We start from the raw sequence: 23673 nt of genomic DNA on the forward strand, positions 1-23673 counted from the left end.
TTTTCTATTGAATTTTTTTTTTGGAAAAGGGCGAATTATTTTTAAAATAAACGAAAATTAAATTTTTAATTTAAAAATTTTTGCTATATTGAACAACAAAATGCATTATACATGAAAGATTTTTGATTTCATGCAAAACATAAGGAAATTATTTTGCGTTTATATTAAAATTTACCTCACCGTATTGAAATTCCCCTGAGGTAGTATAGTAGATGGGTAGTTCCGAAATTGGTTCATCAGTGCTACAACCTTTAGAAGATATCTGACAGAATTATAATTAATATTTGTTTTGTCTATTCTTTTTTATATAACATAGAAGAAAATAAAAAAGAAATCTCTTTTTACTAATACTGAGAGTATATTGAAATACATTGGAGATATCAGAACTGTTTTCGTATTCATTCTATACCGGAACGACAAAATATTAAATGACAATTTTCTAAACAGTATCTAGGGGTACATTTTATACCTTAAAGGAAAAGTTTCATAAAATTCTGGTTTTATTTTTTGTTTTTGTTTAATTATTTGTTTATTCATTTATTTTTCTTCTCTTTATTATTTAAGAGTTTACAAAGTCAATTAGTTGATAATGAAATTTAAGAAAGTTGAAAATTATTCAGAAAAGAATCCTTGGTTTCACAACGAAATAAAATTATTTTAGTATTAAAATGAAAGAAAAAAAGAGGAAAAACCAAAGATATAAAAAAGAAAATAAAAAATGTTTTGGTCAGGGATAAAAAAAAAAATTTTTTTTATCAGAGAAAAAATCAGCCCCTTGGTTTTCGTTTCATTTGCTTTCAGAATATAAAAAGAATAAAATGATATTATACGAGAAATTTTTGGTTAATTTGAAAATAATTTGTGATAAATTAGTAGTCAAAACTAAAAATAGATAAAAAAACAAGAGAAGACAAAAATAATGTTTTCCAATTTCAGAAAATAATTTTTTTTTCTAATTTTTTAAAGGCAAAATTACCATAGTTGCATTCAAGAATCTCAAATAAAATTTTAATGCAAAAGTGAGAAATCGAAAATGGACGGCAATTTAATTTTGAAATAGAAAGTTTTTAGGCAATTAGGCATAAATTCTATTTTAAAAGCACCACAAATTTTATTGAACTTATAAAAAGTTTTAATGGTTAGAAAATTAGTTATATATAGAACATTTTAATTGATAGAGTATGTTGAAAACTTGGAACTTGAAATTATTTTTAATAAAAATTAGGAAAAAAGCAAATTTGAAATAAAATTTCGATCAAAAATTCTATTGAATATTAAAAACGCCTAAAAGGATAATGATTTTTAGTTAAAACTTAATTATTATTTTCCTGATTTTAAAAACTTGCAGTCCTGGTTTTAAAAGCCTTAACTCCCAAATTAATTGCAATTCAAATTGCTTTTATACATGATAGAAGTTTATGTAATAATACAAATTGAGCTACCACAATCCGAAATGTCGGAAACAAATTTGAACTATGGTTTGTGTAGAATAACTTTTCTCGCGCAAAAATCAATTGCTGAAATTATATCACTATATTATTATGCAAAAAATACTAAAATCATATTATTACAAAATTGCATATTTTTAGGGGATTCAAAAAATGATCGAATTCTACGCTTAATCGGGTAGGTCAGTTAAGATATATAATTATACTTTTCAATTGCAAAATGTTTACAATTAGCTTTTCATTCATAAGAAATTTAGAAAAGCTTGCAGCTTCGAAGGAAGCCAAAAATCAAAATTTTATTAATTTCGACAGACAATAATTGAAGATTAATAATGAAAGAGAAATATTGATAAATTATTGATCCTAGTTTAGGAACAGTCAAGATCCTCGCACACTACCATTTAAGAAAAGCACAATAAACACTAAATAACGGTTAATTTCGTCGGCCATTTTGTAATTGTAATATTTGACTAGAAGAAAATTAATTGTTTAAAATACAACAAATTGCCAAAAAAAAACATAGTGTTTTTAGAAATTTTGACACGTCACAGCTTTTAAAGAGGGAGTGGGTGCATAAAAATTTTGTTTTTTAAAGAAAGATCTTTCTTAACAAAGATCTATATGTATGCATAAAATTTCATCTTTCTATCTAATGGTGTAAAGGCTTGGAAATCGAACGCACGAACGGAATAAAGGAAAAACGGACGAATAAGAATTTTTTTCTTTAAATTTTATTGGAAATCAGCTAAAAACAAATCAATTTACGCCTAATGGTATGCAATATTTGATTATTTGATCTAAGCAGAAATGAATATTACGCTCTACCGAACTAACAATTTATTTTACTTAATTCAGTAGCACAGCAATGAAATTACTGGAAAAATAAAATTGTCGCGTTATTTGTGTATGGGTGTTCACTCTAACTAAGACACCTATTAATTTTTTTCCGAGAACTTTCATCTTTTTTAATCAAAGGATTTTGTATAAATTATTTTTTGCAAATAAAAATATCAGTCGGAAATCAAAGTAAATTTATTTTAATTTATTTAAGCTTCTTTTCCCTGCACATATATAAAATTAATTTTCTCTTTGCCATAAATTTCATTAAGTTGGAGTATTTAAAACTATTCTATTTATAAGTTGTTTCAATTTAAGAGTAAACGATAAAAATAATTTTTTAATTAAATTTCTTTATTTCTTCAATTTTCTATCTAAATAACTTTGTTGCATCAAATTAAGGAAAGAAAAAAAAAATTTGTACTATTCTTGAAATATTTTATTTATTTATTTATTTTCTCGCTCTTTCTATCTCTTCCTCTTCAACTCTTTAATTGTTCAGTTTTTGTATTTATATTTTTTGATCGTCTTCTTCTTTCAAGAAATACTTTATAATTTGTTTTTTCTTTTATTATTTTCCTAATAAAATGAAATTCTAATTGCATATTGGTTTGTCCACTTTCTACATAAAAACCAACAATCTTATTTTAATATAAATGGATAATAATACCAATTTCATAATTTTTTATATAAAAATAATTCTTCTTCTATTTGTAATATCCTTAAGAATAAAAACATATAAGAAATGAAAAATATAGTGGAAAAGCAAGTTGTCATCTTTAACTTTTGAAATTTTTCAATCTTGACTTACTTATTACTAAAATATTGTTTACTACATAAGGTAAACAGTGAATTGTACATGTAACACGAATTTTGCCATTATACTAATACATTTTTTGTTAATAGAATTTTTTGTATGACATATACGAAAACATACAAAGTATGTCATGTTTGTTATTTTACACAGAGAAAATAATAATACAAAAAAAAAGCAAAAATATTGAATTAGTTAGAAATATTTTTCCTTTTATCACTCTCAACTCAATTCAACTACTTGATACGATGACGATATGATGATGACGATGAATTGTACATCAACCTTAATTCAAAAAATGGTTCACAAACACAATTTATACAATTTCAACATTATAAATCTTATAATATGTATGTATATCATGTATACACATACGAAAAGTATATTTAAATGTTATGCTAGATTTATATATAATAACCCAATATTCAACTCACATATTTTCATACTTTTAACTTGCACTTTAAAATAAAAAATATTTTAAGAAAATAAAAAACGAAACTTAAAAAATAACAAACAAAAAAACAGAGAAAAAAAACTTACAAGTCCTTGTTGAATGAATTCCTCAACAGCACGAGCTACACCAGCTTCATCACCAGTCCAAAATACATATTGTGCCATATCAAATGATGATTCTGAATTTCTTAATAGAGATTCAGCAGACTGCAACAATACAATGAAAAAAGAATAATAATAATAAGAAATTTAGAAATAAAAATTTTTTATTGTAAAAAGCAGGATTTCATTTTTATTGCATAGCTTTACCAAGAAAATAACAAACAACATGATCTATGATATACAATCTAATAATACATATATATATACAAATATATATATATGTATATTGTATTTTTATAAGGTGAACAAAGGTAGGAATATAATGTATGTATGTATATAAATAAGTAATAAAAGAATAATATTAAAGAAAAGAACATTGCACTTCAATTCAACATTCAAAATGCATTCAAGTAAATTTCGAAAAGAATTTTAATTTTTTTTTTGTTTTTCTCTTTGTTTTTGTTTTTCAGTGCAAAAACAGAGTGCAAATTTCTAATATTGCATATTTTTTAATATTGATTTTAGCAATTCTATATTAGCAACTAAGTATTTATAAAATGAAAATAGTTCTAGATAAGCATTTATATAAAAACTACAGGATGCTATTTTTTAAGGGAATTATGTATTTTGTAAGTAATCAATGGAATTGTAAGGGAAACTATTAAAATCAAACTATTTAAATAAAGCAATTAAATGTATAAAAATATCAAGTTCTATACAGCAAAATTTTAATATTGTTCAAATTTGTGTTTACATAAAAGAAAAATATAAATTTAAGACTTACAATCCAAAAACATATTCTAATAAGCGGTATTTGAATACTGTTATATTATCGCATAATGTTATACGAAAGAATTTATCTTTGTTTTCCCAGTAAATAATTTGAAATATTGTGAATGGGGGTAGAAAGATGAAGAATTAATAACAGAGAACGGCAATATAATGTTAATACCCATAATAATATTGACAAGTAATCATAGAAACTTTATTAGTGTTATATAGTAGAAATAAACAAAATCCTTATGATTATATAGAAATAATTTTTAAAAATTCGGAATTATTTGAAAAATTTTCATTTTTTTATTATCTAAAATTTTCACAAAAATAATAGCAAAGCAGTTCTTATCCAAGGGTATTTGGTTTTGAAAATCATTTTACAATAGCCTTAAATATACAAATATGTTGTTAAAAACTGTTTGTAAAAATTTTTTTTCTAAATTCAATGTGTTTATGTGGAGTAGACAATGCTACGGTTCTAAAAAATTTCAAAAGTACACCATTGTCGAAATAATTCTTTTTTATTACTAGATAAGACTGATGAGAATAAAATATTTATAGGGTCAAGTACTGAAAAAGTACACTTAAAAAGTCAGAAAAATAATAGAAATGTGTTATTCTCAAAAAAAACATTTTGAAAGAGCTAGACATTAATTACGCGCACCACTCTTTTATCAGAATGAGAGTCTATTAATTCTAAAAATTTGAGAAAACAAATTCTCTGTGCAATCCATTTGAATTAATTTCGAATATTTTGATTTTTCTTGCATATCAAATACAATATTGCTAGAATTCAGCTGGAAATTTGTAATTCATAAAATTGAACTTCATAAGCATAAATTTTAAAATTAGGAAATTTTTTCTGTAAAATGTCTTAATTAATATCTTATCTTACAAGGGAAATGAAATATTTATTTGCACATCCGAATGCAATTTTTTTTTAAATACGATATTGGTTTATTTTAGAATTTAAATACCCATTTTACTGTAAAGTTCATTTAAATTAATCATTATTGTGGGATCCGTGTAAATTCGTATTCAAATTTTTAATACGAAAGTCAATGGTTTGTATTTCTAAAATATTAAAATATTAAAAACCATAATATTTTTAATTTCCATTTTAAGAAAACTACACACTGTATAAAATACAGTGTCGAAAAACAGTATAGAAAAATAATAAGAAAAATGAAAAAAGAACTTCATCTTATCAACATCCTGGAAAAATATTTATATACAAAATATAAAAGAAATGCAATACTGTAATGGTAAGAAAAGAAAAATATAAAAAAAATCTCTTATTTTTTATTAACGTGTATACAACTGTCTATGCTTGAACTAAAAAAACATTGCTACTACAACCTGTAAACCTAAGTCTTGGGTATTATCGTACATTTATATCAAATTACAACAAACTAATAATAAAATATTTAAGATATTTTTTTTTGCTTATAAAACTATTCTTTTAATATTCTAATTATATAATTCTAAGAAAAAATATAAAATATTTGTATATATAATAATGTTCACATATTTCAAAAATTGTGTGTATAGTTCCTTACATACAATGAAACCGGAAATTTGATATTTTAAGAGAAGTAAAATAGTAAAGTGTGTTAAAGATATTATCGTAATAAAAAAATTAAAAGGAAATGTTACCGTTTTTCAGGGTCTAATATTACGATATTAGAATATATAAATTGGATCTTTGGTATTTCTTGTCTTTTCTATAGAATTTGTTCTATAATTTTCTAATACTTTTTTTAAAATATTAAATATTATATTGCATAACTACTTTAAATTTTTAAAAAATTCCAAAATTCTAAAATTGTCATTCATACGCTTTAACATTTACTTCTGTTAAGTTATATCTGATTTGTGCAATGTAAGTTGTTAAGCCCTGAATTAAATATGAGATTGCAATAAAAATTAGAAATGAGAATTATTTTTCAGTAATTTTCGAAAATTTTATATAAGACTCTTAAATTAAAATTCAAAAATTAAATACAAAGCTTAAACTACAATTCTATATTGTAGCGGCAATGACAGTAAAAGTAAAACAAAAAAATAAAGAGTGCGGTCTGATCTAAAATACATAATAATAATATTATGCTTTTTGAGTAATTAGAAGAAAACAAGAGAGTGCGAGTAAAACTTAATTGAGTACTTTTTATAACACATATTTTTGTATACATGTAGATGCCATCTATACCTTATATGAGACATAAAATGCATATATATTTATAATCTTATATTTTTTTCAAATGTGCATTTATTTTATTGTGTAGCAATCAGCATTTTTCTGAAAACTCAATTATTTTAACTACTTTGAGTATTTTTACTGTCGCATAGTTCTCCACGTATACGAGTAGTAGCAAAAATTTTTAATTTGTTGCATGCAATAGTAAAACTACTTTTGAGTTAATTGCATTAAAATTGTTTTCCTCTCAATATTTCTGATTTTAAAGGTTTATTCGTCGTTCATTAATCTTATATAAAAATAATAATAAAACAAAAATTCCATATAATAGATTGTAATCCTTGAATTACAAATACATTAGTCACGGAAAGTATTGGGACAAGAAGAATATTATTACTTTTCAAATAAAAAATAAATAAATGATTTTGTAAATTTTCAGTTTTCAAAGAACGATACTGAATTCAGTTCATAATTTTTAGATCCCGGAATTTTTTATTTTTAGGTTACTAAATTAATTTTAGAGTGCATACACCAACTAATTCAATTTTATTTAACTTCATATTTTCAAATTTGAAATGAAAAATTCAATTGCAAGTTTTCACTACACAAAATTTCTGAAAACAAACTTAAAATTTTATTAGACCTATATTAAAATAACAAGCAATAAAATAAAAGAAAAATTTGAGTTATATAATATATAAAGAGCTATATGTATACCTGTTAAATAAATAAAAACAAAAACTACAATATTACAATGTAAAATATCTAACTATAAGCAATTTTTACCTTGCCTAGTACAAACGTAAAAAGAAAAATCAAAAATTAAAGCGATATTTTAAGTAACTGAAAAGTAACTCGGAAACTTCAAAAACAAACCACTCAAAATTGCAGCAACAATATAACAACGACATTGTATTATATATACGTACACATGTACGTATATAGGTTGTTAGAATTTTTACAATGTCATTTTTTATCATGATATTGCATTACAGAATGTTTGGCAAAGTGAAAACATGTAATAAAAGGGATAAGCACTTTATTTAAAAGAAAAATAAGGATTGTTTTTTGTTTTTATTATGGTGTAGGAAGAACTGTAAGTGATATGGTTCCAGTTTAAAGGATTTTCTCTTTTTAATTGTTTTTAATTTTGTTTCGTAAAGTACATGTTTCGTATCTGAATATCTTCCCATCCATATTCTCGTACATGCATACACAATGATTTATGTAATATACGTTAGTAATAAAACATATACGATATGAAATTAAAATTAAAACAAAACAACGGAATAGATTGCTTCCTATTTTATTTTTTTAAAACTTACAATAATAAACTATATAAAAAAGAAAGCAAATTAAAAATTTAAAAAATAAGTCATATGAACTGAGAGCAGAGGATACCGGAAGAAAAGAACAAAAAATTTTACTTTATTTGAATACTATGTCTATATGTGTATAGAATGTATAAGGTCACATATGTAAATGTAAAAAAGGTTTGTTTAAGGTAGAATTTTGTTCAATGATAAAATACGCTTGGTATTTAAGTACCATTTTGCATAAAACGTGAAGATAAATACAACACCATTTATAGACAACAAGAGCATTGTGAGCAAGGCCAATCAATAAGATCAATAAAGAGAGAATGTTGACAAATATATTACAAATGATTTTTATAGAAAATTATAATTTAAATGTTAATAATGACAATTCAAAGGTTATTGATGAAGTTTAATTGCATTTAATTTGGGCGCAGTCCTCAAATTCAAAGTAGATCATAATTTTTTCTATATTCATTTAAAATATGAAAACTTGATTAATTTTTTATTTTACTCTTTTTATTAATATTAAAAATTTTACAGCATAAGTAAATTTTAAATTATTTTTCATAGGGTAACTGCCCATACATAATGAAGGCAGATAATTTTTTGCTATCTTTTATATGTTTTCTTTAGAATTAATTTTTTATGAAGAACGAAATCCTATTTAATCCTTTGTAAAGGACATTTTTCAATAATTTGTTATAAAATTTAGATTATGCAATAATATTTATTTTTATTTGCATTTTGGATATTATAACAAAGCTAGAGCTATATGAACAATTCTTTTTACTGTTTAAAATGGTAAGAATTGTTATTTTTAATTTTTATAAATAATATAAAAGCATTTCCGAACTGAAAATGTAAATTATGAATAAATATTATTTGAAAGGATGAGAGAATAATTAATGTATATAATATATGACAATAAATCTATAATTTTAAATTTATCTTCTGTGGTATATAAATCCAATTGTGTAGTTTGGAAAAATTTTCAATGACCCATATTCGTATTAAATGATTTTAATCCAAATATAAAATTAATATTTATGATTAAATAAAGTGTTGAAAAGAAAATATTACATTGTATGTAAATTTTGTAAATAAGGTTTGCCTAAAAGTATGCAATTTTTCCTATTTTGCAGAATATAGCAAAAAATTGGGAATAATTTTATTATATAGCTAATTAATTGTTATATAGTAAAAATAACAATAAAAAAGATAATTTTAGTAATTATTTAGTTAGTAAATTTATTGAACGAATTATTGATACTGAATCAACTGTAGTAAATCATTTGCTTAGAAGAACTGAGCGAAATATGTTGATTAATGATAACAATTTTTGTTTTTTTTTTTCTGGAACAGTCGATTGTTTCTCATAAATTTTTTAAAATAATGAAAAATTTCGCAGAAATTAATGTAACACATAATTCCTTTAACTCAAATCTGGTGCGATAATCCCAATGTAAATATACATAAATATTGCACTTTGAAGTATTCTTTTAAGGTATTTTTATTATTTTGAAATATTTTGTTATTAAGGATTATAATTCAGAGAGATCGCAATTATTTCAAGGTTTGTCACATATAGTTTTGTCACACTACTTGGATTCATCATTGACTTCAATTTCAAATACAAAATGAATGCGAACAAACGACAAAGTGATAAAAAATCGATAAAAAATTTTTGAAAAATGAACACAAAAATTAAATGTAATTGAAATTTGGTTTTAATTGATTCCGACAGACCAAACCTGAAAAAATTGACCAAACTTATCAGAATTTATGGAACAAGTTTACTTCACCCACGTAAAAATTATTGTTTAATACAAACAATTTTTCCTCAAAAATTCCAATGAAAATTGCAATTAAAAGCAACAATTTTTAAAATATTATTTTTGTAATTAAACCAGTCAGGGAATTGTTCTACCTATGCGTACATATACAGGTGTGTTTTAATTTTAAAAATTTTCTTAAAGAGTCGCAGGATAAAATTTTTATTGTTTTAATTTTAATTTTTAATTTTTTTTTTAAACAAAGCTGTAAAAAATAAATTTACATTAAAAATTAATTTCCTGTTTTTTGTTTTACTTAATCAACTAATAATGTAAAGCTAATCCAATATAATATCAAAGCTGCACACTTTAAACCAATTATAAACGGGGAATTATTTTAAATATTATGAATCTTAAGTTCAAAGCTTTAAAAGCTTGTTAACATTAAATTTTTTTTTTTAAAGTATTTAAAATTTTATTTTTTGCTTACTGCTTTAACAAAATTAAAGTAATTTTTTTCTCTGTTTTGAAAATTTTAAAGCAAGAACCAAAAAAAAAAAAGAAAATTAATGAAAATACAAACCACACTGGAATTTTTACTGTCCTTGAAACTCTTTAGATATCCCTGCAATGGATTTTATACATATTTTTAATGTAATTTTTTTTTTTTTTGTAATTATATAACTAAGAGAATTCATCTTTTTTTTTCTGCATTCTACATTTTTATCCAACAACACACGGATCAGCAAACAAAAAAAAATTAACAAAAAAAAAGGTGAAAATCTTTATTTTTTTTTTCTTAATTTATAACTATAATTAAATGCTCCAAATATTTTTAATTCCAATAATATTTTTAAAATTACATTTAAAGCAAAAGAATAAAACAAAAAAAAAATATGGTTTCAAAACAGTGATTGCCAAATGTTAATTGTGTCCATTTAATTTCATGTTAGCTGGTAAAAATGACGAAGGGAAAATCGGCTTTAGTTCGAATTTTCCTTGATTGAATAAGTACTATAGGTCGGTGACGAGCCTATTGAATTAGGGTTCATTTATATTGAATATTTAAGGTTATTGATACTTACTATTTTATTTTGCTTGGTATTTTTAATATTGGATATTATTGAAATATGGCAATTAGTTAATATGTATAATGTGTATAAAGCAATATAATATTAAATGTAATTTTTCTAGTGACCTGACTCGGCTTTGAACCCGAAATCGTTCTATTAAAGGAGACCCTTCTGTTCAATAACCACTGAATTGGTCACGTCGACCTGAATTGTTAATTAATTTTAATTAAATTTTCAAATTATTGATTAATTATTATAATATGCTATTCATTTAAAAAATTTTTCAGAAATTTTTTCAGATTCTATTACAAATTTATTTTTATAATTTAATATACATAATTTTATTTTGGAAGATTCATTAGAAAACACCTTATTTGTTTGGGATTTATTTAGGAAAATTTTAACATGATTATGCTAAAATTGCAACAGAATCTCTTTAAAACTTTCAAACTTTTTGAAAAGTACTAAACTAGTACGTGTTTGAGTAGTTTTCCTATAAAATATCAAGAAATACCTATAGTTAATTAGAATTAAACTTAAAGAGAGAAAAGAAGATGTCAATTTTAAAGAGAGGCAGATGCATACATATGATGAGCTATTAATTGACATATTTATAAAATGCAATACATAAGCAAATTTTTCTCCAATAGTAAAAATTTGAGTGTAATTTAATCTAAAATTTTGTTACTCTTATTAAAAGTTTTGTTACTTTTAATTCTCTTTTTTATAAAAATAAAAAAAATAAAATTCAAATTAGCAATTGATAAGGTTTAATTAATTTGTAACGTGATACTGTTAAAATTCACTACATATTTTGCATATTACATAATAAAATTAATTTGTAAATAAATTTAATTAAATTTTTAATAAAATAAAACAGCATTTTTAAAATCAATAATAATTGTGTCAAAAATGAAAAAATTAATGTCGAAAGGAAATAAAAAATTTACAATTTTTTAAATAAATTAAATTAAAATTTCAATTAGTAAAAAATTTAATTAATTAATTAAGTATTTTATCAGATTTTTATTCAGTTGGAAAAGAAATAAAGTCAAATGCGTCTATTCAAAACCAAAAACCAACCAAAAATGTTCAAAAAAAGGAAATTTTCTTTTGGCATAAATGGTACCAATATGCGTTTGAAAGGTTATCGTATATTTCAGTCTATACCAACAAGCGAAACAAATGAATATGATTGTTAAAATTAAAATCAAATAAACATAGATCAAACCAATGGTTTTTAAATTAGCAAATTTCTCTTTGAAAAGTGAGGTCTTTAAATAATTTTCTTTAATATGCCAAAATAAAAATAAAAGTATTGCATACTTTTAGGGAACAAAAAAGAAAATTAGTTTTGGCGACTAAATAACTGAGTTAAAACAGTTATCCTTACATTTTTTCGACAACAAGCCATTTGGCTTTTATAGTATTTCAGAAATATACAGAGCTGAAAATTCAAATTTTACAAATTTGGAGTACTTGGGAAGAAGAGGCGGTAACTTGGGAAGAAGAGAAGGTGAAAAAAAAATGTTTTTCTAACGACAAAAAAAAACTATTTATTTCGTTATAAAGCAATCCGTCAACCTGTTCGCGTCTAGAAGCTGTTAAAGCTTTCAAACTTCTACAATTTAACGTCTCGAAGATAAGTGATGTCAAAAGTTTGAAAACAAAATGGTTTTTAAATAATTTCAACAGTCATTTTCGCGGTAAAGGAAACCAGTCACTACTTTTCTGTTCGAAATTCTTTGTGGTGTCGATACATAAATAATTAAAAAATGAAATTTTCTAAAATTTTGAGAGGCTAAGAGGCTTAGAGGGCAGGTAGGCAAAAATTTTCATAGGTAAATAGATCTACCATACAAAATTTCAGTTTTCTTTTGTAAAGAGTGCTTAAGTTTTATAAACGGACATACGGACTGATGTACAGATGGACAGGGTAACAGAGCCAGATGACGGCAACTAATTAGCATTTTATTTACAGTTTTTTTTTTGCAAGAGCGCTAAAAAGAAAGTGAGATCTCTTTTAACTTTTTGTAAAAAATCTTTCAACTTGATTTCACTTTACGGCCGTATCCGACAAAATGAGCGAAGAATTAAAATTATTTTTAATATTTTACGACATTTTACGTTTCACAAAACTGCATTTTTGTCAGATTTTTAATTCGATAAAATTTTTTAATTCACTAACTGATCGAATACATCTGTAACGAAAAAGAATCCTTTATAATAAACAAAAAAAAAACATATTAAAATAAAAATGCAGCTGTTTTAATTAAAAGGATAATAACACAGACAAATTTATTTTTAATGGATTATAAAGGCGCTTGTTCTTGTTGTTTTTTTAAATAATCAAATTTTTTCATACAAATATTTTAAGAATTTTTATTTATTTTGCTTGTTTTCTTTATCAGACATTTTTTTAATCCCAAATATTTGGGAAAATTTTTTCGAAATTTTAATCACTCTTCATCTCATGAATGCCAATACTTCAATCTGTTTGAACATTTTTTTGTTGTTGTTGTTGTTGTATCGATCATTAATAATATTAAAATTTTCCACTTAGGATTTCTTTTTTCCCATTTTAAAAACTGTAAATTTTATATAGTGGTAATTTTGAAAATTGGAACAAAGCATATGTGAGGCGTGTATATGTGCTCTGAAATATACGATGTTCGGGAGAGTTTATGATTTTTAAAGGATGTACCAGTAACTTTTAATTTTATTTATTTTAACTCTTTTCTTTAAATTGAATTCAATATTATGTTACACAGTTATGAATATAAATTATAGGTATATAAAGGGAAAATCATGTTCATTAAATCTTTTGATTAAAATTTTCTCTTCTTGTGTTTTTGTAATTAAATCAGAATTATTGGTATTAAGTTTTTAAAGTAAAAATATAATAAAATTATTATTATTCCTTTTTTATCGAAAAATTATTACTTCGGGATAATTTTTCTGATATATATGGGATTTATAATTGATGACATATTGTAATTAAAAAACTTTTCCCTTGGTTTCGCTGTTTTGCACTGTTCAACGCGGCGTTGCTCTTTATGCTTCGTTTCCTAAAAGACCCATTATGAAAGAATATGGAAATGCAAGAGTAGTTCATAGTAGTAAGGATGTGAAATGAAAGGTGAAGTCTTCAACAAATTCACCAGTGTAAACAAGCAAAAAGTTACTATTACGAATTCTTGAGAATTCGTAAATTAAGTGTACTTAATTAATGAGAGTTTAAGAAAAGGAATAATTAATTTAAATTCACAATAGTTTTCTAAAATGCTAAAAAAGGTTCAAAATGCAATTGATTGTATAATTTTAAAAAATCTATTATATTGCAAGTTTTTCACGTGCGCTGAAATCAAAATTAATGCAAACTACTTAAAAAAAAATTCATTTCTAAAAATCTAAAAAAAAAAAAAAATCTTAAATATTTTCTAATCTAAATTCTAAAAATCTTACGGCATAAGAAAAGAAGAAAAGAAAAAATTTGTAAGCATCTCTAATTTCTAAAACCAAAAAAAAAAAAGTCTCTCTACATTTTTTTTTTTTACAAGATTAAAACGGAAACCTTTGGTTGTATCCTATTAACTGAACGTCTTTGAACATTTGTTTTAGCAGCTTCTAATTCGGCAACTATCGGATCTGTTGGTGTTTCATTATCTTTTGTTATTATTGATTCAGATGGTTGTTGAATTTGTTCTTCATTATTTATTGATGATTTCGTTTGATGATTATTATTATGGTTTGTCGTTTCAGTAGTTCTTATTTCATTAATTGCATGGCCTGGATGTAATGGTTGATGGTGTACTGGTGGTTGTTCTGATGATGCCATTTTAATAGATGAAGGCACTTCAATTGGTGAATTAACAACTGTTTCAGCTGTTGTATGTGAAAAATCATTATCATGTTTTTCATTTATTTTCGAAGAAATTCCTAAATCAGCACTAACAGCTGATAATATTGATTGTATTATTGATGGTACAGATGTTGTTGTTTTTGTTGTAGTTGTTGTTGTAGTTGCAAGAACTTCAGGATGTTGACCGAAAGCAAGCCTTGCTGCACCATGATATGACTGTAAGGTTTTTGTTTTTTTACATAATATTTATTATATTTATATGTATATGTATATGTATATATATAGTTCTAATTGTTTCATATTAGGGTTTATAAATTTAATTATTATTGCCATTGCAGACAACTAAAATTTAGAGGAGCGAATATTTTATACAGTATGTTTCAAAATCTAAGAAATTTTCGATTATTCAGTTTTTTAACGGTTTTGATATCTGAACTAAAATTGTTTATGAAGTTCGTTGTATGCTTGTTGAATAACCTCCTTGACACTGCCAAAATTATAGCCTGTTTTCGATAAAGTCAGTCAAAAAAAAACTTTTTACATTTTTGTGACCATACCCCGTGAGACGTTTATGATCGAGGTCCATTGTGGTAGAATTTTTTCTTTAGTTATAAAAATCTACATGCCATAGTATACCTGAATGCACCACTATAGTTTGAACATCCTGCACAAATTCGAAAAATGTAATAAAAATATCAAAGTTTTTGGCTTACAAAACAATGACATAGTAAAATCTCTTTATAGCGAATACCATGTACCAATATAAATTCCAATTTTTTTTAAAAATTATATTTATAGCAAATTTGTTAAAAGATTTGTTAAAAGATGTTTAAATTCAGATTTCGGTCAAATCTGAAGTTTGACAATTTAACAGTTTAACAATGCCAAACAATTAAGGATTTTTCGTTATTAAGTTTTATTAATTTTAAGCTTTTTTGTTTCAGATCTATCTGTGATTACTTCGATTTCGGCTGAGTTAGTAATTTTTATATATTAACTGGTTTTGGTTTATTAAAGCAATATTAGTAAAAATAAAATTAATAAATAAGCAGTAAGTTTCTCGAGAATATTAAAACTGCGAATCCGAATTTTCTGTAGGGGCCGGAAAACTCAGAAACTGATCTTTCACTATCTTACTTTTTTGTCAACGTTTGTCAACGAAACTAACTGATGAATTTTTTATAGGAAATCGGATAAAAGGAAAGTGAATCTTTATAAAGAACCCAATTTCCATTTCTAAGTCTTCGAAATTGATGCCCATAAGACAATTTCACAATTTTGTACAACATTCATTTGTTAAACAACATTAACCACATTAGAATTTGTTTTCAAATTTAAATCAAAAATTTCATAAATCTTTATTGAATTTTCAAAATTTTGTTACTCTTAACCATCAAAGTTTTTCTGTTATCATAGACTCTCGCAAAAGCACTTGGTCTCGAAAACATTAAAGTCTTTTTACATTTTTATTTATGAACTCTATTTATAATAATTAGAAAACTTTTTGAAATTTATACTTTAATAATCAAAATATTCTACCTTCGTTCTATATTTAAATATTAAAAAGTTCTAAATTACAATTTCAATTTTATAAATTTACACCGTATTGCGACATTAAATGAATAATTTTTTTTTCTTTTTTCTTAAAGGCCAACAATATTTCTGTTTTTACAATTTTTACGCCATTAAATTTTGATAAAACGTCCTATATATACACATATATGTATGTTACAACATCTATGTGTGTATTCATACATATATGTATATATATATAGGAACTATTAATGTATTTAGAGCCACACCTGCAAGAACGTTTAAAAAAAATGGAAAATTTTTCAGCGAAACATAGAGTAAGATAAATTGGAAGTTCCATTTGTAATGTACTGAAATGAAAATTTAGTAACAAAAGAAAATAATGGTGTGGCATTCGAAAAAAAAATTTTGATTGAATCTGGTTAAGATTTAATTGAATCTTATTCTGTAGTCAAATTGTTTGATTAGTTCATTTGCACTACTAAATATTAATGTTAACACACAAAACTAATTGAATTAAAGGAAAATTATTAAAGAAAAATTATGATATTTTTGCAGATTGTAGATTGCAGAATGAAGCGATGATACATCGCGACCAAAATAATCTAATGTGGGGCCACACCAGGAGCGCTCAGTGTACTGCTTAGGGCATCTCCACGAGACCCACACTTATATGATGGGTCCGAGTAACTTTTTCGGGCAGATATTTCACAATGGCATGAGCACTACCCTGGGCCCGCCCAAGCTGTCCCCAAACGTTATAAATCAACGCTCCGTACTCATTGAGAAGGTGCATCAAAATCTCCTCCCCTTACTTATAGTATCTGTAAGACAGTAATTTAAGATTTTAACATTTCACCATTTTGATTTAGTCTAGTTTATCGGAATTCCATTACAAATCTCAAAAAAAAAAAATACATTATGTAATGTTAAAGTTATTGTCGACTTTATAAAGCTCAAAAATTCTAAAAATTTTTCACCATTACACCGATGACCTATAGTTGGTATGATCAACTTCATTTAAATTTTTATCTTCCTCTATTTGCAAATATCAAATACACTTGTGTACAAACTAACATGTTAAATGAAGGAAAATATAAAATATTCCATGATGAAAAAAAATTTGTTCAATTTCCGCATTCAAACACCACAAAATGAAAGAAAAAAAAAATTACAATTTCTAACGGCTTTAAAGTTGCTTTTATGTTAATTTTGGTTTTTTTGTTTTTTTTTTTTTGGTTTTATTTTAAAAACTAAAAAATCGTGACAAAATCTTTTAACAAAATTTTAAAATTTTCCTTTACAAAAAGTAGGGACAAAATAGTAAATTATAATGCTATTGAGGCAAAATGTCAAAGAATTTAAAAAAAAAAGAAACTTTTAAGGACTTTTGGAGAGTCAACGTTAAAATTATAGTGTAAATTTGTTTGTTGTTGGGTAATTGGACATTAAGCCGCCTATAATTATTGCATATAGTTAGGCTATTAAGTAAACATTTGCTTTCATTATTTTATTTTTACGCTAAAAATTTATTGGTTTTCTTTATTTGCAAGTTATTTTTAGGAGTTCAATGATTATTACTTTTAATATTAGGAAATTTAATATAGTTGTGTAGATTATATAAATAATATATTTATGTTTGTGTGGGAAATTTTTAAAATAACTTTCGCATTTATGTAAAAATAAAAATATTTTCGGACATTTACTAAAGAAAAAATTGGAATCATGTTAGAACTCAATTATGTTAGAAATAAGGAATTAGCAAATGAAGTGCACTGCAGTAATATTGAATTTTTTTTTTGTCAAATATTTCTAAAGAAACTTTTTAAACCATAACCATAATAATTTGACCATAATTTTTTTTTGGAGAAATTAGAAAGAAATATTAAAAAAACATTCGTCCACTGTTACTCCACGGATTTAATGTTATTTTTTTAATATTACATTTTATCATGGAACTTGATATAATATGTATATTTAGTTCTTTGACAAGCTTACTTTTGGTTATTAAAAATACTAATAAACAGTTTTTTCATAAAATTTAGATTTGCAAAGGAATTTGTAATTGTACTTTAAGAAATTATTTTCATATATAGAAAAGCTCTGTACTAGAGGGAATTATGACTCTATACTAGACACTTCTACTACTACGCGTTCCTGCGATTTCAAAAGAAAAGAGATGGCATTTTTTTTTATTTATTTATTCTATAGTACTTTCGCACCCCCTTGTAACAATTATTCTAGTGGTTTAATATTGGTTATTGTAAATTTGTGAATAGAAGTACTTAACAGGTTTTTTATTTCATTCGTTTTTCGGAATGTGGAACATCACAAAGCTAATTCAAAAATTTTACGGACCGAAAATTATAGATCTTGCTGAATTTTCCCAATACTTCTATATCACACTTGTCCACTACTAATTATAGTAGTTTAGTTACAGGATCCTGTTGAAGGTATCGAAAAATCTTTGTTTTTGGTATAATTTTGGAACAAATACGTTTTTCATAATTTCTTTTTTTTTTAATTTTGATAACGATTGGTTGATACATCTCAATATAGAGAAATCAATTGCCTATAAAACAAGCTCTTGATGGTTACTCTATGTTGCATGGTTTCGAAGCTATAAACATTTATTTAGATCTTTTTTTTCAAAAGCTAGAAAGCGAGTACATCCGCCCACCCTTTCAATTTTTTACTTGAAATTGATCAAAGAATCATCTCTGAAATTATTTACCACTTTATGTGAAATACCCTGTATATGTAAAACTTTTTATGATTCAACTGAAATATTTTGTTATTTATTTAATCAATTTAAGATTTTAAAAGTCAATTTATTTTCCATTTATTGCTTTATTATAATTTTAAAATAATTTATTGTGCGTATGGTAAGGATCAATATTTTACGTATATTTAGTTTAGCGATTTTTCTTAAAATCACAAATTTTAAAAAACAAACCTAAAAAAATTAAATCTTTTTTAAAAAATTAAAGTTTTAGAAAGTTTAATGAAAAGCGCAAAAACTTTTTTAAATTCTTAAACGTGCTTGTGATATGGAAAATTTTTAAAACATTTTGAAAATTCGATGTTTTCTTTTAAAAATTCTAAGTAAGAGAAAAAATAACATAAAAACGGTAGATATCTAATAAGAGTAAATAATTTTAAAAATTTTACTAAATTGAAAATAATATTATTGTTTTTAGTAAAATTCAAGGTTTTCTGCTTAAAATCCTGCCACGCACACACACTTGCATTCAGAAAATAATTTTGAACATTAAAATTTATAATAAGACTTTGTTTGTATTGTAAAAATGGAACGAAAACAACAAAATTCAAATGAAAAAAAAAACAAAAAAAATAAAAGTGTTACAAATGTTTTTTCTAAAAACAACTAAAATGTTCTCAAATTTTCATAATGGTTTTTAATTCAAGTGTTATCATTTACACAAATACAATTTTTTATGTATACCGGATTTTCCGTGTAGAAAAGGAACCTAGACTTGTGCGAGGAACTTGTAGAAATGTGTGCCAAAGTTGCTTTATCTTAAATAAATTGGAATTAAACAAAATGGTAAAAAAGGAGTACTCTTTTTTCAATTCATGTGAAAAAAATTATGTATGTTATGTTACATGTAATGTTGCATATTATGTTACTTGTAATGTTACATGTTAATATACCTGTACGAACGTATGTTCGAAGGGAATACTAAATTTGCCTTACCGTTTGTAACGCTAAGAAATAACGGTTTTAGATATAGACTCAATTGTATGTTTTTGATCAGCGCCAAATTCTGAGTTGATTTAGCTTTGTCTGTTCGTCCTTCAGTCCGTCCGTCCCAACGATAACTCAAAAACTAATTAAGTTAAGTTCACTAAATTTTCAGAAATGATTCATTGTAGTAAGTCCCAGAACTCTATTTAAATTGGACATGATTGGGGTACCGATTCGGGTAGCTGCCATACAACTTCAATAGTAGTTTGGCAGACACAGTACTGAAATTTTGCATAAATTAATATTATAATACGGTAACTTAAAGTCATAGTCTGTCCCATAGTCAGTTATGGCATCTTTATTCGCACATAGGATATCAAATTCGTACGGGTATAACAGAGTTGACAAGGTCAATTCTATTTTCTCGTGTTACATGTTAAGTTTACCTTAATGCTATATGGCATGTTATGCTATATTATGCCTCGTTGCGTTACTTTGTATAATTTACATGTTATACGCATGAAACACATGTAACATACATATTCATACGTCGCATACAATAAAAGGTTCCTGAACTGAAAAAATTCTGACAGTGCTTACATAAGTAAGTTTACCTTATAAACGTAACGCGTAGGCTTTATTTACAGCTTAAAACCATGTATGTTACGTACCGATTCATTTGCCAAATTATACAAAGAAGCTTTCAGAGCTTAAGATTTCTTTTCTATTTTATGAAAAATATGAAAGAAATTTTTTTATTTAATTATTGCCTTGATACACATATATGTATATTGTTAGTCCGACTTAAATGAAATATGTCATCATAAAAATATTGAAGTGTAACAGAAATGATTTCTAGAAAGTACGTCCAAAGAGTCCTGAATTAAAAGGATAAACTCAAAATTTTAAATACTTTCAACCACATTTGATTGAAGTTCTAATTAGTCATGTCAATCTATCTATATAATTTAACTAGCTTCACATTTTATAAAATTTGTAGCATTTATATTTTTTGAAAAATTTGAAGAAAATTTGAAGAAATATAGTATACACACAAATTTGAATGCAATAATCGTTTTAAAGAAGGACACAATTTTCACTTCAATATCAACCCCCATTCAATACATTAAAGAACTGACAACTAAATTGCATAATATTGTACATAATTTTCATTTTTATTTTGTTCAAGCATGTACAATGTAGGTATATAGATAAAATTTATTTTTCTATAATGTAAGAATGCTTCCGGATATTTTAAATAAATTTTACTGAACATCTACATTACTTTAATTTTTCTTTATTCGTTCTTCTAACAATTTTCACAAAATTTTATTTAGCTACAATCGATACATACGTATACACATACACATAAATTTTATGCAAGAACTTAAAACTTCGTTTGAAGGGCATTTTAGATTTTACAGTTCCGTTTATAACTTTAGGGAAGAAATGAAGAAGAGAGTATAGTAGATAAGAAACTACGTTAAATTTTTAGTTAATTTTGACTCTATGGTATTTGTTTATTAATATGGCTACAATTTATTGCACAAATAATTTTGAAAAGTTGTCTTTAGTATAGGGATTGGGTAAATATACAATGAATTCTATTAAACAATATTAATCTAAAATTCAAAAAGGGCATTGAAACTATCAACAATCATAATTATAAGTCTGCAGAATGCTTGATTGAATTGGATGACGGAAGTGTTTTTTAATCATAATTGCTAGTAGTACCGATTTGAGAATTTCCCTTAAAATTTTCGTGCTTGTTACTAATTTGTTTTAATTCTCAGTTTTAGAATTCTTAAAAATGGAATAATAGAGAATAATATTAAACTGTATTTATACAGGGTGATTCAGAAAGGTATACAACAACATATACTATTTTGTTCTGGATTAGGTGCGAAATCCCAAGGATTTTCCGAGATACAAGGATTTTAACGAATTTTCATGAAATTTCTACTTTTCAAATTTTTTTTGATTATAACATCCATTTCAAAAAAGATACGGGCTTCAAACAAACAGTTTCTAAAAGTAAAGGTCTTAAAATAAACATGTTATTTTATTATGTACTTTATGTACTTTCTAAATACTAAGTATTCGAACTTTAGGTATAATCAAAATTCGGAAAAAAAAATTGTTTTTCTACTTTCAAACCTATTTCTATTGAATCGCATATTCTAAATCAATTGCTTTACTAGAACACCTTCTTAGTTGCATTAACCAATTTTGGAATATGTTGAAAATTTATTAATCCCATTAAATTATTTATTTTCTTTATAAAGTAAATGCCACAAACTCCATTTTGTTCAAAAAATTAAATTTTCCTATTAAAAAAAATTTTGTTCTATTAAAATAAATGTCAAAATTTATATGGCATACCTTTAAAAATTCGCTCCAGCTGGATAATTTTAACAACTTCAGATGCCAAATGATGTCTAGATTCCGAAAATATTTTTTTCAAATTTTTAAAATGCACCCAATCTGAGAAAAATGCATTTAAAAATTTCAAACCATATAGGTACCATTTCTTATAAAAATTGGCAAAAATTAAAAACCTATCAATTTTTTTTACCAAGAAAAGTTTCGAAAAAAAATTTTTGATTACTAGATTTTTTTTTTTGTTTTTCGTAATACAAAATTCTAGTTTTTCTTTTTAAAAATTTCAAATTTTTTAAAATCAATTTTTGTTTTTCATATTAAAAGTTTGAAAATAGTGAAAAATTGGGGCTTTAAATAGAAATGATTTTTGTACTAAATTTCCTGTACCATAAAAAATTTTTTAATGTTTGAGGGCTTAAATTAAAGCGTAAGCAGCTGGCCAAAACTCAATAGAAAAATTTCTTAAAAAATAAAACAAGGGAAAAATTTTCCGCAAAGTTCGAATGCTTGGTATTCCGAAAGCACATAAAATACAGAATCAAGCAATATGTTTATTTTAAGCCCTTTACTAGGCCTTTCAGAAACTGTTCGTTTGAATTTTATATTTTTTATATAACATCAAAAAAACTTGGATAAATGAAACTTTCGTGAAAATTCGTTAAAATCCTTAGAACTCGGAAACCCCTGAGTTTTGGCACCCAGTCCGCAACAAAAGTTTTACCCATTTTCGATCCTTTAACGAATGGTATATGTTGTTGTATAATCCTCCTAAATAACCCTGTATATGTATTCACGTAAATGTGTATATATGCGTGTATTTTTTTTTTTGTATTTATGAACATGAACATTTTCGTATATCATTATATAAAATATTAGAATTTTGGGAAGCAAACGATATTATTTTAATATATTAATTATGTTACACGTTATATATATATATATATATGTGTGTTCAATTATATATTTTACATATGTATATATATATGTTCAACTCAACCACTTGGGAATTTAATTAAAATAAAATATTTCGCGGCATTGTCATCAGATTTCATATGAATAAATGATGTAAATAATAATGCATCCTTCCTATAAATTTTTGTTATCTCTTGCACTTTATTAAATTAAAATTATTATATTTGTATAGTAAATATAAATTTTAATAGCAACCACATTTCGTTACTTACATTTCTCTCTATGTACATATGTATAAATCCAAAAGATAAATTTAAATTATAAGAATTAAAAAACTTTAAAAATATTAAAAATTCCTAGAGTTTTGTTGAAGTGAATACACTTATGTAAAAGTTAATTACAAATGCAAACATTCGTCAGTAGAAATGCAAACATTCGCCATTGTAGAAGAGTTACGAAACAGCTTTTTTTACACATTTCGAG

At 24.6% G+C, this 23673-nt stretch overlaps 1 protein-coding gene across 6 annotated transcripts in view; it reads right to left on the minus strand.

Annotated features, from left to right (window-relative positions):
- The window catches only part of LOC129610858 (ras guanine nucleotide exchange factor G), a 177396-nt gene that overhangs the window by 13664 nt on the left and 140059 nt on the right, over nucleotides 1-23673 (minus strand). For 5 of the 6 annotated variants that reach the window (XM_055523626.1, XM_055523644.1, XM_055523633.1 and 2 more), the window contains exons 6-7: nucleotides 14367-14870; nucleotides 3640-3759 (exon numbers count right to left, since the gene is read on the minus strand). In XM_055523626.1, the coding sequence (XP_055379601.1) occupies nucleotides 3640-3759; nucleotides 14367-14870 (624 nt within the window). The remainder of the gene's footprint in view (nucleotides 1-3639; nucleotides 3760-14366; nucleotides 14871-23673) is intronic. The other variant, XM_055523658.1, reaches the window with a different exon arrangement.

The sequence above is a fragment of the Condylostylus longicornis genome, unplaced genomic scaffold (assembly GCF_029603195.1).
Source record: "Condylostylus longicornis isolate FDR11 unplaced genomic scaffold, ASM2960319v2 ptg000004l, whole genome shotgun sequence".
Lineage (NCBI taxonomy): Eukaryota > Metazoa > Arthropoda > Insecta > Diptera > Dolichopodidae > Condylostylus > Condylostylus longicornis.